At 48.5% G+C, this 15,893-nt stretch overlaps 1 protein-coding gene across 2 annotated transcripts; it reads left to right on the top strand.

Annotated features, from left to right (window-relative positions):
* Nucleotides 1-6,540: 6,540 nt before the first annotated feature.
* sp7 (Sp7 transcription factor) lies at nucleotides 6,541-9,980 on the top strand (the record flags this gene model as incomplete). Of its 2 annotated transcripts, none has more annotated exons than XM_084462584.1 (2): nucleotides 6,541-6,561; nucleotides 8,652-9,980. In XM_084462584.1, the coding sequence occupies 2 exons, from the start codon at nucleotides 6,541-6,543 to the stop codon at nucleotides 9,978-9,980; spliced, it is 1,350 nt and encodes a 449-aa protein (XP_084318710.1). The 2 variants fall into 2 exon arrangements, with proteins under 2 accessions (XP_084318710.1, XP_084318709.1); XM_084462583.1 differs by having other exon boundaries at nucleotides 6,541-6,570.
* Nucleotides 9,981-15,893: the final 5,913 nt, after the last annotated feature.

Here is a 15,893-nt window from a genome sequence, read left to right as displayed (position 1 = left end):
GACTGGAAAAATAACCCAGAGTCATGCTGCTACCCCTGACCCTGACTCCCTCTCACCACATTTCCATCACCAGGCTACTAAAACACATCCAATCATTTCAATTTTCCCCCTCCACTGCAGTATTATTAACATTGTTAATTTTCTGAGGGCCGCAGCTCAAAGAGGAATCCAAGGGAAATGCATTACCGAGAGCTTCTCCATTGATTCCCATTATCCACACTAGTTGGGCTGGTGTTGGGCCAAACGATACCGAGAGGCCCAGCTAGACCAAGATATAAAACAGAGAGCCCATTCCGGCCTGATAGATGCATGGGATTAAGCACTGATGGGATTAAGCACTGAGGGGATAATCTGTCACAAATTACAGGGATCACATCTGAGACGCGGTGTCTATCGACGGTAGCGATGGTCACTCGTTTGCAGTTTGTGAACGAGAGTAGAATAGAATGAGAAATTCAGTAGAAGTGCAAAGTAAGCACAGCTATGGACTTCGCGTGTCCATATTTGTTGTTTTAGCAGATGCCCTCACATGAACCAAACACTCTTAATGAAAATGAGTGTGCTGTGTGTTCACCCCTACAGGCCGCCTCCCTACACCTTACAACCCCCCTCACCCCCTCACCCCCACACCCCCTCACCCCCTCACCCCCTCACCCCCACACCCCCTCACCCCCTCACCCCCACACCCCCTCACCCCCACACCCCCCTCACCCCCTCACCCCCTCACACCCACGCCCCCACGCCCCCTCGCCCCCACGCCCCCTCGCCCCCTCACCCCCTCACCCCCTCACCCCCTCACCCCCACACCCCCTCACCCCCTCACCCCCTCACCCCCACACCCCCTCACCCCCACACCCCCTCACCCCCTCACCCCCTCACACCCACGCCCCCACACCCCCACACCCCCTCACCCCCTCACCCCCTCACCCCCACACCCCCTCACCCCCTCACCCCCACACCCCCTCACCCCCACACCCCCTCACCCCCTCACCCCCTCACACCCACGCCCCCACGCCCCCTCGCCCCCACGCCCCCTCGCCCCCTCGCCCCCACACCCCCTCACCCCCACACCCCCTCACCCCCTCACCCCCACACCCCCTCACCCCCACACCCCCTCACCCCCTCACCCCCACACCCCCTCACCCCCTCACCCCCTCACCCCCTCACCCCCTCACCCCCACACCCCCTCACCCCTCACCCCCTCACCCCCTCACCCCCACACCCCCTCACCCCCTCACCCCCTCACCCCCTCACCCCCACACCCCCACACCCCCTCACCCCCTCACCCCCTCACCCCCACACCCCCTCACCCCCTCACCCCCACACCCCCTCACCCCTCACCCCCTCACCCCCTCACCCCCACACCCCCTCACCCCCACACCCCCTCACCCCTCACCCCCTCACCCCCACACCCCCTCGCCCCCACGCCCCCACACCCCCTCACCCCCACACCCCCTCACCCCCTCACCCCCTCACCCCCTCACCCCCACACCCCCTCACCCCCACACCCCCTCACCCCCTCACCCCCACACCCCCTCACCCCCTCACCCCCTCACCCCCTCACCCCCACACCCCCACACCCCCTCACCCCCTCACCCCCACACCCCCTCACCCCCTCACCCCCTCACCCCCACACCCCCTCACCCCCACACCCCCTCACCCCCTCACCCCCTCACCCCCTCACCCCCACACCCCCTCACCCCCTCACCCCCACACCCCCACACCCCCTCACCCCCTCACCCCCACACCCCCTCACCCCCTCACCCCCTCACCCCCTCACCCCCTCACCCTCACCCCCCCACACCCCCTCACCCCCACACCCCCTCACCCCCTCACCCCCTCATCCCCTCACCCCCACACCCCCACACCCCCTCACCCCCTCACCCTGTTACAAACATGATGTTCAGGCCCCCAAAAAGCAGAAAATAGAAACTAGCTAAGTGAGGGAGGCTTTTGAAGGGGCTGTTAAACACTTAACACAATCTGTAATTATATATCCCACTGGCACTCTTTTGAAGAGAACTGTAAATGCGAACACGCCAAAGATTAAATTTTTTACAAAAAAAGGAACTCTTCTAGAGGAGCTTGTGAGGAGCACTTATCATGGCTTCCCCTGCTGCGCTCTGGCCTCCCCTCTCATTTCACTTTACAGTCCAACACCCAGCATTAATGATTCCTGAGAAGAACAGGAAGCAGAGAGGAAGAAACAAGCCCAATAAGAGCCATGTGCTCAATGAGAGGAGAGACATGTGCCTCAAGAGTTGGAGGTTTGCCACAAAACTATGGAATATATGCAAGTCCACATCAACTAGCAAAATCATGGGATTGTCTATGAGCCTCTCCTACCTATCTGAGGGTATCTCTGTGGATCAGGCCACCTCTATCAGTGTGTGTGTGTGTGTGTGTGTGTGTGTGTGTGTGTGTGTGTGTATTATGTGCCTAACCTTGGTCAAATACTATTTAAAATAATTGCAAGACATTTTCTGTAATTGAAACTATTTCAAATATAATCGGGTCTGGTCCAGGTCCAGGTCTGGTGTGTGTGTGTGTGTGTGTGTGTGTGTGTGTGTGTGTGTGTGTGTGTGTGTGTGTGTGTGTGCGTGTGTGTGTGTGTGTGTGTGTGAGGCAGTACATGTCGTTAGAGGTGCATATATGTGTGTATGTTTATGTGCATATGTGCGTGGACAGAAGGCCTGTGTGTGTAGAGAGATACAGTAGAGATACAGTAGAGATACAGTAGAGATACAGTAGAGAGATACAGTAGAGAGATACAGTAGAGATACAGTAGAGAGATACAGTAGATAGATACAGTAGAGATACAGTAGAGATACAGTAGAGAGATACAGTAGATAGATACAGTAGAGATACAGTAGAGAGATACAGTAGAGATACAGTAGAGAGACAGTAGAGATACAGTAGATAGATACAGTAGAGATACAGTAGAGAGATACAGTAGAGATACAGTAGAGAGATACAGTAGAGAGACAGTAGATACAGTAGATAGATACAGTAGAGATACAGTAGAGAGATACAGTAGAGAGATACAGTAGATAGATACAGTAGACAGATACAGTAGAGATACAGTAGATAGATACAGTAGAGAGATACAGTAGAGATACAGTAGATAGATACAGTAGAGATACAGTAGATAGATACAGTAGAGAGATACAGTAGAGATACAGTAGAGAGATACAGTAGAGAGACAGTAGATACAGTAGATAGATACAGTAAAGATACAGTAGAGATACAGTAGATAGATACAGTAGAGATACAGTAGAGATACAGTAGAGATACAGTAGATGGATACAGTAGATAGATACAGTAGAGATACAGTAGACAGATACAGTAGATAGATAGATAGATACAGTAGAGATACAGTAGAGAGATACAGTAGATAGATACAGTAGAGAGATACAGTAGAGAGATACAGTAGAGAGATACAGTAGAGAGATACAGTAGAGATACAGTAGACAGATACAGTAGAGAGATACAGTAGAGATACAGTAGAGAGATACAGTAGATAGATACAGTAGAGAGATACAGTAGTCTTCAGACGACCTTGCTTTGGTAGGAGAATAAGGAGTTGAAGGTCAGCCGGGGAGCAGACTGCTAAATATAGTCGGTGCTCAAGTGAGGCCAGACTCCCCAACGACAAGCCGCCTCAGACCAGGCCCTGTAATTGGGGAGAAAATAAGGGCTGAAATTATATGTTTATTTTTGACAACAATTTTAATCTTCTTCTGTCCTCTCGTTTTGAAACAGAGACGCCCACTGAGGCGCTGAGAATCCTGACTCTCGCTCCAGAGAGAACACAGACTACCTGTTCATTTCAATGGATGAATGTGACCAAACAGACAATATGAGTTGTAATTAGTATGCGTGTAAAAAATACATTGACTATGACTATGACATTCAGTACAACCAGGGTTTGAATTGATATAGCAACGTACACCAGTCCTGGGCTCAGATCCCCTTCCCCTCACCCTAACCCGGGTCCATATCCTTTTCCTACCCCCTCCCTACCCCAACCCCTGCCTCTATCTGGGCTCAGGCACATTCACACTCACGCACACACAGACATACACCAGTGTTTGCCATGTCTCTCCTATGATGTCTTTAGCCCGTTTTGCTCTGAAAATGTAATTTATTGCTCCATAAATGTTCTTAGCCGTTAGACAAACATACTCCAGGAGCTTGCTCGATCGCCTTGTTGAGAGGGGTCAGGGAAGAATTTTTACAGCTCACTTATCTGGCCCCCGGGTGATTACTGTTTTTTTGCTTCCCTCTGGAATATAGGGGTGGGACCTATGCCCCCCTTGTTCTCTGTAAAGCGCATTGTGTTGCCTTTGTTGTTGCATGAAATGCGCTATACAAATAAAGGTTTGATTGATTGATTTGATTGGTACAGTGATTATCTCCAATTCTCCATTGGGAACATACTATGCCAAATCATGGATCTTATACAGATTGAATGTAGGCCTTTATAAACCACCAACACATTGCTGAAACACCGGTGCATGTTTTCTGCTCGAGATGAAGATTGACATTCCATTAGTATCTTTGTTATAATCCCAGTTTTGTGGCGCAGAGATGTGTTTGAGTTTAGTGAGTTAGTTAGTTTAGTGAGTTAGTTAGTTTAGTGAGTTAGTTAGTTTGGTGAGTTAGTTAGTTTAGTGAGTTCTCACTGTTGTTGTTCTTTATGTTCTAAAAGTTCTAATTGGTGTCAGAATTGTGTTGCTTTCCTAATGATGCAAGACATGTTTCAATCATGTTTATATTCATTTCAATTGTTCCAAGTTGTGTTTGATATCCTAATGAATAAGTATTTAAAAACGAAATACTTAAATGGACAGCATGTATGCTAGCTACAGAAGGTATAGGCTGATAATATCATTATTGCCCTGCACCTGTAGCCTGTTACTATTAAAATGCATTTGGTCAATAATGCAGCAAATAAACAAGTTGAACATTATATCCTATGATTTTTTTTCTTTTTTGTTTAAAGAATAAAATATACCCCGTTCTAACAAATGATGGGTCTTTTTTTGGAGCAGAATACGCCTATTTTTAAATGCCCTAAGTATAAGTGGAATAAAATTAAAATATATTTTTAAATACCCTCAGTGGAATTGATTTCGATCGGCCTCTGTTGGTTGGAGGCCTAATGCAAACAGCACTTTCTGTAACAACGAATAGCCAAATGAAACTCTGACAGTCTGTAACTCAGTCTATATGTATTCATATTTACCCCCCCCTCCTCACACACACACACACACACACACACACACACACACACACACACACACACACACACACACACACACACACACACACACACACACACACATAATCTGAAGAAGAATATCCCAGATTGGGCCCAGTCTGTTTCTCAGATGTAGGCCTAAAGAAATGAGCTCAGTTTGAGGCTCTGAAAGAAAAGTCCTGAACTCATCTGAGAGTTTACAGGCGGTAGATGGTCTATAGGTCTATATATGGTTTAATGGTCTCTAGGTCTATATATGGTTTAATGGTCTCTAGGTCTATATATGGTTTAATGGTCTCTAGGTCTGCCGTCGTCAGTCAAACATTCTATCCTTAATTCTTTTTACGACTATCCTGTTGTTTTTTCTTCAACAATTCGTTAAACATGGTCGGAATCCCTTTGGCTTCATGTGATAATCGTTCTTTCATTTTATTGCATGGCTGTATTTTAATGCTTTGTGTCTCAGTCATTTTAACAATCAGTTCATGTCTACAAAAGCAGCAAACTGCGTTTAAGAATATTGAAAACAGAGTTAAGGTTAAAAACCAAACAATAAAATAGGCTACAAAATGCGAACCACAGACCCGGCCAATTTAATCTCTTGATTTATTTGTGGGCAGGTTTCTTTTCTGTCTGGATTTGGAAAAGTTAAACGGACTCAAACAGCGCTCATGTGATTCAATTATTGTCACCATTATCGCGATCATTATGATTAGATGGGGTAGAACAGTTGAGAATGCTTATTAACAGGTCATTAAATCATGTCTGTCTAATTCTGTTCATAACAATGGGGACAGAAGCGCCTTTTCACATTTTATTCCCACAAGCTGAGCTGTGGTAACTACCATATCATAATAGTGTCCAATTCAATCATTATTTTCCCCAGACTGGGTAAGACTGTGATGTTTAAACTGAAAGCAGATCCCCTCTAACGGGGAGTGAATTACCTGACTGTTGACGAATTAACTAATTCAAGACCCCATCTCTCCCGAAGGTGAATGGGGATTTGTCGGTGTTCATTCGGAGAGGTGGGATGTCCTCTTCTCTCCACCAATGACCTGGGATGTCCTCTTCTCTCCACCAATCACCTGCCTCCGTTTCCTTCCCTCGCTCCTTTATTGCCTCTTAGTGAATCTTCAAAGAGCCCGACCCTGTAATTTAGGGGCGGGGCCTCTGTCTCCCCAAGACGTCTCTGCGCTCCTGAGACCAACTCCTCCAAACCGTCCCGGGACCCTCTCTGCGCTAGACCCTCTCTGCTCTGGATACTGTTCTCAGGGATGGCCGCATCTATTCTGGAGGTAGGGGTCGTTATATTCTGATTCACACTTCACCTATGAACGACTGGCAGTTTAAACAGGGGTTCGCTTCTCTCGAGAACCTGCTAAGCGAGGTAGGTTACAACCCAAAGTGAATGGATGGTTATCTAAAGCCTAAAGTCTGTTGATGTTGTAAGTTACGGGTGCATTTAAAGGGGGGTAATGTTAACATATGGCAAACGGAGTGAGAATATCTGATCAAGTCTACATGAAAATTGGCACAAATCGTGCACTGTGCGTAATTGTAAAATGTAGCCTAACCTATGCCTATTATGCAACAAGTCCTTTATTCACTCAGGCTAGTGCGTTGACTATATGCATTCTTAATTTAGTCAGTTTGATGAGGCTATTTATTCCAGGTTATGAGCACTGGATTTTGCCCCATGTCGGCTCGCATGAGCACCTGTAGACTGAATCTGGTCTAATTGTCTGCAGGATGGTGGCATCATCATCATTAGTCATCCAAACTCTGGATGCGAATATGTTGTGGTCAGACTCAGGCATATTTACACACTACGAGGCCTATCTATCAGGGGAAATTAAAAATGACGGCCAAATCAGTCAACATCAAGATCAAAATCCCCTCGTTAACTCTGTCCAGTAAATAGATGCCGATGGACAGGAGGGGGGAGACGGGAGTGGGTTGAGATCACTGGACACGCATTACGGCCGCACTAAACCCTTAACTCTGTGACTGAGCGTAATGAACCTGGAGACGGGAGCTGAAGCAACCGGATACCGGATCACCCCGCAGGAGGTTAGAAGGGGGGGGGGGGTCCCCCCGGGGGCCGGTGATTAGGGTGACTGCGCGCGAGCGAGGGCCTAATTGGCTGATATATTTTTATGGGAACGAATTACATCTGACGATAAGATGTGGAAACCGAAGTTTTCTGAGTTTCGAAGAAACCTTAAATCGTTCAAATGTTATATTTGTATATTCTGTGCTGCGGATGTTCAGATCAGATGAGTAGTAATGATCTCTGTTGGACTGGGTCTGTAACCCCCCTCTCTAGAAAAAGAGATAAGAAGAGATTAGCCTATAGGCCTATAAAAAGAGATTTTTTGTCGAATCTGGTTTGTGAGCCCCACAAACGCTACATTGGTGTCAAATCAGGGATGGCGACCATGCGGCCATCAGAGAGGCGTTCGTTCTATAGAGGGGCTTGGTGAAGAGAAACATAAGAACACACTCCACACTCCAGGTAGCGCGACAGTCCGGTGGCTCTCTGATCTCCAAGAGGGATGTGTGCCTATCTGGACAACAGATGGACGGGTTGAGAGGCTGCCTGTGTTTGACGACCCAAGTTCAGTCACCACACTCACCCACAAGGTCCTGAACTAACCATGCAACTGTCACAGCTCACAAGCTCTCAGTCCACCGTCTGACTGACATGTTGACTGGCTGAGTACTGTGGTAGAAAAGACAGGACAATGACAGGGACTAATGTAGAGGAACAATGTGCCATTGTTGCTGGTCTTGGTCTTAGCATGCTAACCGTCTCAGGGGCCATGGTGACCACCAAAACATGTTTGGCAAGACTTTGTCTTCAACTGACACCGAAGATTAGGCTCACAGGATTGCTTAGTGTGTAGAATGCTCAGATAATGTATTACCTCCTATCACGTTTCATTCAATCACACAATGCAGGGGGAAGGGAAAAAAACTAATATTGCAATGTCTCTGCCAAAATTAGGAAATTCATAACTCAACAGTAATGCAGTGAAACCAAAGACTGGAGAGATTGGCTCTTTATTCTTGCTCTCAGCAGAACATTCACATGCTTAAACAAGCCGGGGTAATTGGCCTCCATTTAGAGGTTGAGGAGAAGAGGCACCGGGGCAGACATCAGTTCTTTATTAGTGTTGACACAGACAGAAGCAGCGGCAGCCATTTCCTGCTCTCCTTCTCATGTTCTCTCATCTGCCCCTGGTCTTGTTCGTCTTTTTAGATAATATACACTTGACATGTTTCACTTTTCTGTGTGTGTCGGTTTTAACACAGTAGTAATAGTTATGTTTATCTGAATGTAGTGTTGATGTGTTGTGTTCACCCAGCTCTGGTCTTTTCCCAGGAAGAAGCGCGCTATGGCTCCAGCCCCTTGGCCATGCTAACCGCCACCTGCAACAAGTTCGGCAGCAACAGCAGCCCGGTGAGGGACTCGGCCACGCCCGGTAAGACCAGCAGCTCCGCCCCGGGGAAGAAACCCTACAGTATGACCTCCGACCTCCAGGCCCCTAAGAATGGGCGCGCCGGCGACGGCCTCACAGACTCCTACAGCGCCTCCTACGGCGGGGGCGGGGGCCTCCTCACGCCCACCGGCAGCCCGCCCCCCTCGGCCGGGGGCTACGCCACCGAGTACAACCCCTTCTCCCACTCCTTCCAGACGGGGGCGTCCCAGGACCCCTCCCTGCTGGTGTCCAAGGCCCACGCCACGGCCGACTGTCTGACCAGCGTCTACACCTCCCTGGACATGACGCACCCCTACGGCTCCTGGTACAAGGCGGGCATCCACCCCGGCATCACCGCCGCCCCCGCCAACGCCACGTCCTCCTGGTGGGACGTCCACCCCAACTCCAACTGGCTGAGCGCTGCGCAGCCCCAGGGCGACGGCCTCCAGGCCTCCCTCCAGCCCGTGGCCCCCCAGGCCTCGCTCAGCCCCCAGCTGCCCAGCTACAGCACAGACTTCACCTCCCTCAACCCCGCCCCCTACCCCTCGGTGGGCTTGGGCTCCTCCTCCCACCTGCTCCAGCCCTCCCAGCACATGCTGCCCCAGGACATGTACAAGCCCAAGCCCGTGGCCGGCGGGGGGTTGATGGACAGTTCCATGGGCCTGAAGCCGGCGCGGGGGTCCGGGGGCTACGGGGGGACCCCCACCAGGTCCTCCTGTGACTGTCCCAACTGCCAGGAGCTGGAGCGGCTGGGGGCGTCGGCCGCCTCCCTGAGGAAGAAGCCCGTCCACAGCTGCCACATCCCGGGCTGCGGCAAGGTCTACGGCAAGGCGTCCCACCTGAAGGCCCACCTGCGCTGGCACACCGGGGAGAGGCCCTTCGTCTGCAACTGGCTGTTCTGCGGGAAGCGCTTCACCCGCTCCGACGAGCTGGAGAGGCACGTGCGCACGCACACGCGCGAGAAGAAGTTCACCTGCCTGCTGTGCAACAAGCGCTTCACGCGCAGCGACCACCTGAGCAAGCACCAGAAGACGCACGCCGAGTCAGCGCTGCAGGAGAAGACGGGATTGGCCGGAGAGGGGCAGGCGGACGCTCGGGGAGAGGAGCCCACAGACCCCTCCTCCGCCGGGCCGACCAGCGTCGTCCCCGACCCCTCCACCAACGGGGACGAAGGAGGGAAGACTGGGACGGCCAACGGCGTGGAGAATAGTAGCGGTCTGCTGGAGATATGACTCCCTGACTTGTCTATGTCGTGTCGTACGTGGTTGGGACAGTTATTCTAGATGCAACGTTCGTTGTAAAACAAACCAACATGAAAACAAACCAACTTGTTGGTTCAGTATGGATTTTGTTTGCAGTGACAGACAGGATAGCTGAGTATTTTGGTTGCAAATAATGGTTCTATGGACCACACACGTGCAAGCCTACGTGCAAATAAACACTACCCACACACACACACACACACACACACACACACACACACACACACACTTACAAACACAAACACACTCTTTTATTTTTTTTTATACAAACTACTGGCGAAATTGAGTCAGCAGATGGACCGGTAAACAAAAGGAAAGGTAGTTTTAAATGAGGGGTTTAGGGAGCATCGCATCGTTTTCAGTCATTTCTCTTCTATATCTGTTCATCAATTTTTGAAGAAATAGACAAACAGTGGTCCTTCTGGTGCTGCATGGGTTTAGTTGCCAAAGGGAAAAGGATGATATATTGTTTTATGTCTCAACTTTGAGTATGCTTTCTCTGATGTTTGTCTTATTTAATTTCATATTTACACAAATAATCTAATTTATGTCTTAAATTATAAGCATTAAGGATGATCATGTCATGCAGGCCGTATCTTGCTGAATAAATGGCAAGATAGTTTGAAATGACCATTGATGAGTTAGTAAATTAAGACCTTTTCTTTTATTTATTGATTATAAGGTGAAGTCGGTGCTATAGTGTTTGAAGATTTATTTATAGATCTTGAAGTAAGTTGTGCCTAAAAACTATTCTTTCTATTATTTGATCTTTCCGTTGTGAAGTGTCACATGGTGGGGGCCATTAAGGCTCTCCCCTTTTGAGTGGACATATTTTTGCTTTGCTAATTCTAGAGAAGTGTTTTCAGGTGTGTTATTTTTCTACTTTCTCTACTTTGTTTTGTTTGAAAAGCTTGTAATTCTCAATATGAACGTGAAACAGGCTCCGACTGAGAGGAAGACAACTGGTCAAGTCATTTCAACTTGTGTGATTTGACGCAGGTGACGCCATGTTGGATTGTCTGATCGAACACCGAGATCAAGATGGTTGATATTGTGATGATGGAAGGATGTGACGAGCTTGTCTGATGGTGTAAATAGTGATCTTGAAGCATGAGCTGGAGAGAGTGTGTGTATGAGGGTCACCAACCGTTTTAAAGAAAATTAAATGTACTTCATGCACATTTGGTGTTATTTTTCATTTACAAAACCCCTCATTATGTTCTCTGGCTTCTGTCACGTCTTTAATAGAAAACCAGACGCCAAACCACCATGACAGCACAGAAATATGACTTCAGAACAAATTTAACTTTGTATGTTGTAATATCTCTCTCTCTCTCTAGCTAAGCCAGCTCTGCACTGCTCTCTTCTCATATCTCTCTTCCCTCAGTCTCATCTCTCTCTCATATCTCCCTCAGTCCCATCTCTCTCTCATATCTCCCTCAGTCCCATCTCTCTCATATCTCCCTCAGTCCCATCTCTCTCATATCTCCCTCAGTCCATCTCTCTCATATCTCCCTCAGTCCCATCTCTCTCATATCTCCCTCAGTCCCATCTCTCTCTCATATCTCCCTCAGTCCCATCTCTCTCTCATATCTCCCTCAGTCCCATCTCTCTCTCATATCTCCCTCAGTCCATCTCTCTCTCATATCTCCCTCAGTCCCATCTCTCTCTCATATCTCCCTCAGTCCCATCTCTCTCTCATATCTCCCTCAGTCCATCTCTCTCTCATATCTCCCTCAGTCCCATCTCTCTCATATCTCCCTCAGTCTCATCTCTCTCATATCTCCCTCAGTCCATCTCTCTCATATCTCCCTCAGTCCCATCTCTCTCTCATATCTCCCTCAGTCCCATCTCTCTCATATCTCCCTCAGTCTCATCTCTCTCTCATATCTCCCTCAGTCCATCTCTCTCTCATATCTCCCTCAGTCTCATCTCTCTCTCATATCTCCCTCAGTCTCATCTCTCTCTCATATCTCCCTCAGTCCCATCTCTCTCTCATATCTCCCTCAGTCCCATCTCTCTCATATCTCCCTCAGTCTCATCTCTCTCTCATATCTCCCTCAGTCCCATCTCTCTCTCATATCTCCCTCAGGCCCATCTCTCTCATATCTCCCTCAGTCCATCTCTCTCATATCTCCCTCAGTCTCATCTCTCTCTCATATCTCCCTCAGTCTCATCTCTCTCTCATATCTCCCTCAGTCTCATCTCTCTCATATCTCCCTCAGTCCCATCTCTCTCATATCTCCCTCAGTCCCATCTCTCTCTCATATCTCCCTCAGTCCCATCTCTCTCATATCTCCCTCAGTCCCATCTCTCTCTCATATCTCCCTCAGTCCATCTCTCTCATATCTCCCTCAGTCTCATCTCTCTCTCATATCTCCCTCAGTCTCATCTCTCTCATATCTCCCTCAGTCCCATCTCTCTCTCATATCTCCCTCAGTCCTATCTCTCTCATATCTCCCTCAGTCCTATCTCTCTCATATCTCCCTCAGTCTCATCTCTCTCTCATATCTCCCTCAGGCCCATCTCTCTCTCATATCTCCCTCAGTCTCATCTCTCTCTCATATCTCCCTCAGTCTCATCTCTCTCTCATATCTCCCTCAGTCCCATCTCTCTCTCATATCTCCCTCAGTCTCATCTCTCTCTCATATCTCCCTCAGGCCCATCTCTCTCATATATCCCTCAGTCTCATCTCTCTCATATCTCCCTCAGTCCCATCTCTCTCATATCTCCCTCAGTCCATCTCTCTCTCATATCTCCCTCAGTCCCATCTCTCTCTCATATCTCCCTCAGTCTCATCTCTCTCATATCTCCCTCAGTCTCATCTCTCTCATACCTCCCTCAGTCCCATCTCTCTCTCATATCTCCCTCAGTCCCATCTCTCTCTCATATCTCCCTCAGGCCCATCTCTCTCATATCTCCCTCAGTCTCATCTCTCTCATATCTCCCTCAGGCCCATCTCTCTCTCATATCTCCCTCAGTCCCATCTCTCTCTCATATCTCCCTCAGTCTCATCTCTCTCATATCTCCCTCAGTCTCATCTCTCTCTCATATCTCCCTCAGTCCAATCTCTCTCTCATATCTCCCTCAGTCCCATCTCTCTCTCATATCTCCCTCAGTCCATCTCTCTCTCATATCTCCCTCAGTCCCATCTCTCTCATATCTCCCTCAGTCCCATCTCTCTCTCATATCTCCCTCAGTCTCATCTCTCTCTCATACCTCCCTCAGTCCCATCTCTCTCTCATATCTCTCTTCCCTCAGTCCCATCTCTCTCTCATATCTCCCTCAGTCCCATCTCTCTCTCATATCTCCCTCAGTCCCATCTCTCTCTCATATCTCCCTCAGTCCCATCTCTCTCATATCTCCCTCAGTCCCATCTCTCTCTCATATCTCCCTCAGTCTCATCTCTCTCTCATATCTCCCTCAGTCTCATCTCTCTCTCATATCTCCCTCAGTCCCATCTCTCTCTCATATCTCCCTCAGTCCCATCTCTCTCATATCTCCCTCAGTCTCATCTCTCTCTCATATCTCCCTCAGTCCCATCTCTCTCTCATATCTCCCTCAGTCCCATCTCTCTCATATCTCCCTCAGTCCATCTCTCTCATATCTCCCTCAGTCCCATCTCTCTCATATCTCCCTCAGTCCCATCTCTCTCATATCTCTCTTCCCTCAGTCCCATCTCTCTCTCATATCTCCCTCAGTCCCATCTCTCTCATATCTCCCTCAGTCCCATCTCTCTCTCATATCTCCCTCAGTCTCATCTCTCTCTCATATCTCCCTCAGTCCCATCTCTCTCTCATATCTCCCTCAGTCCCATCTCTCTCATATCTCCCTCAGTCCATCTCTCTCTCATATCTCCCTCAGTCCCATCTCTCTCTCATATCTCCCTCAGTCCCATCTCTCTCATATCTCCCTCAGTCTCATCTCTCTCTCATATCTCCCTCAGTCCCATCTCTCTCTCATATCTCCCTCAGTCCATCTCTCTCATATCTCCCTCAGTCCATCTCTCTCATATCTCCCTCAGTCTCATCTCTCTCATATCTCCCTCAGTCCCATCTCTCTCTCATATCTCCCTCAGTCTCATCTCTCTCTCATATCTCCCTGTGTGTCCAGTCTGCCTCTGTGTGCTGTCCTCTCATGTGCCCGACCAAATACCTTCATTATCTCCTGCGGCACAAACAAAGCGGTCTTCAGAGGCGAGCTCCTGGGCCACACAATGACCCCCTTTCACAGGGCCACTGTAGTTACACTGCACACAATTACCCCGCTCTCCTACCCTACAGGGGCAATTACTCCTAGCCATGCTCCGTCTAAGTGATGAGAGTGGGGGGGGGTTAGGGGTGATTGCATTGTTTATTGAGGGAGGTGGTCAAACAAAGGGCCCCAATTAAGGTGAGCTGCAGGACGAGAGATGTCAGGAAGGAGGTAACGCAGGCGGAGAGGCCCCCAGGAGGCCCCCAGGCCCAGCAGGTTCAGGATCTTATCTACAGGACTAAGGACTTGACAAGAGGGGTCAAAACACTCTTGTACTGATACTCTACGCTTTAAAAGAGACAACAATGACTTCTCAATAATGTGTGTTGAGTCTGTTTGAAAGAGGACAGGTACAGTAGCTCTGGGCCGCTTCAGTAATAATAGACTGATGATGATGAAATCTGAAATACTATCCATCTTTGACCAGACCATCTGAGAGCTTTCTCCTCGTGCAGTCTTCACTGTTTCACATTCATGGATGGATCTGATGCACAATACTGTATGTTACACTGGACAGTCCTGTATCACAGTAAGACTAACTTTACACAAGCACAACAACCTGTAAACAACCTGTCCTGATTCTGAAGACTAGCTGACTGACGGACTGACTGACTGACTGACTGATTAGCCAACTGACTGACTGATTAGCCAACTGACTGACTGACTGACTGCCTGCCTCCTCTGCCTCTTCCATGTCCCCATGTTGCCTGGTTCCAGTTGAGGCCGTCTAATGAGCTGCACTTGAGGTCAGTCTATGTGCGCCGTCCCGAACCCTCTCTATCATCAGCCTCTGACATGTTTACGGGGGACTGAAGTGGGCGTGCGGTCCGTCCACAACATAAAAGGCAAACCGGCCCGGGGAAGGGTGTGTCTGGTGGGGGGGGGTCAGGGTCAGTGGGATGGTGTACTGGTACTCTCACCACAGGCGGACAATGCTGCTACTAACCCACCTTATTTTTACACTTTTATTTCCAAGGCCTTGAAGAATTGTCGTTTCAAGCAAGATCATAAAAAGATAAATATATTTTGTGACAGAAAAAGGAAAGTCTTGTCAAAACTGTTCCACATGTTCACCTCTCACACTCAGAACTCCTCCCGGCCCAGGAACTATAATACTGTATATAATACTCTATATAATACTGTATATAATACTATATATTTAGAAACTGTAGCGAGTGTCTTTTTCCTTCATCAGACGAGGCTCTTTGGAGTCCCAAACCAAGTGGTAAATTCAAAACGACAACCAGTCAAACCAAAAACATGATCAACACTGGATGTTTTCAACCAGGAACCTCCTGCTCACAACCAATCACGGGAAATCCTGAGTCAGGACCTCAGAGATGAGTAACATGAACCACTGTGCAATCAGCTCACAGCTTTGCTCCTGAAATAAGGAAAAAGAGAAAAAAGTATATTAAGCTGGAACACAAAACTATTCTTCTATTAAGCTGTTTTAAACGAATATGTTCAGCGTTTTTAAATTTTATACAAATGTTTTAGAAATGTCTTTTAATGATTTGTAAAGAGTTATTTAAGCGGTTAAGCGCTGATTAGCGCGTCTTCCCTGCCCTCGTCCTGGGTCCCTGGGTGAATAGAGTGAAACAATGGTGGGCAGTGACAAAGCTAGGC

This window comes from Borostomias antarcticus, assembly GCF_949987555.1.
Source record: "Borostomias antarcticus genome assembly, contig: scaffold_136, whole genome shotgun sequence".
Lineage (NCBI taxonomy): Eukaryota > Metazoa > Chordata > Actinopteri > Stomiiformes > Stomiidae > Borostomias > Borostomias antarcticus.
This window is presented reverse-complemented; position numbering and strand designations above follow the sequence as displayed.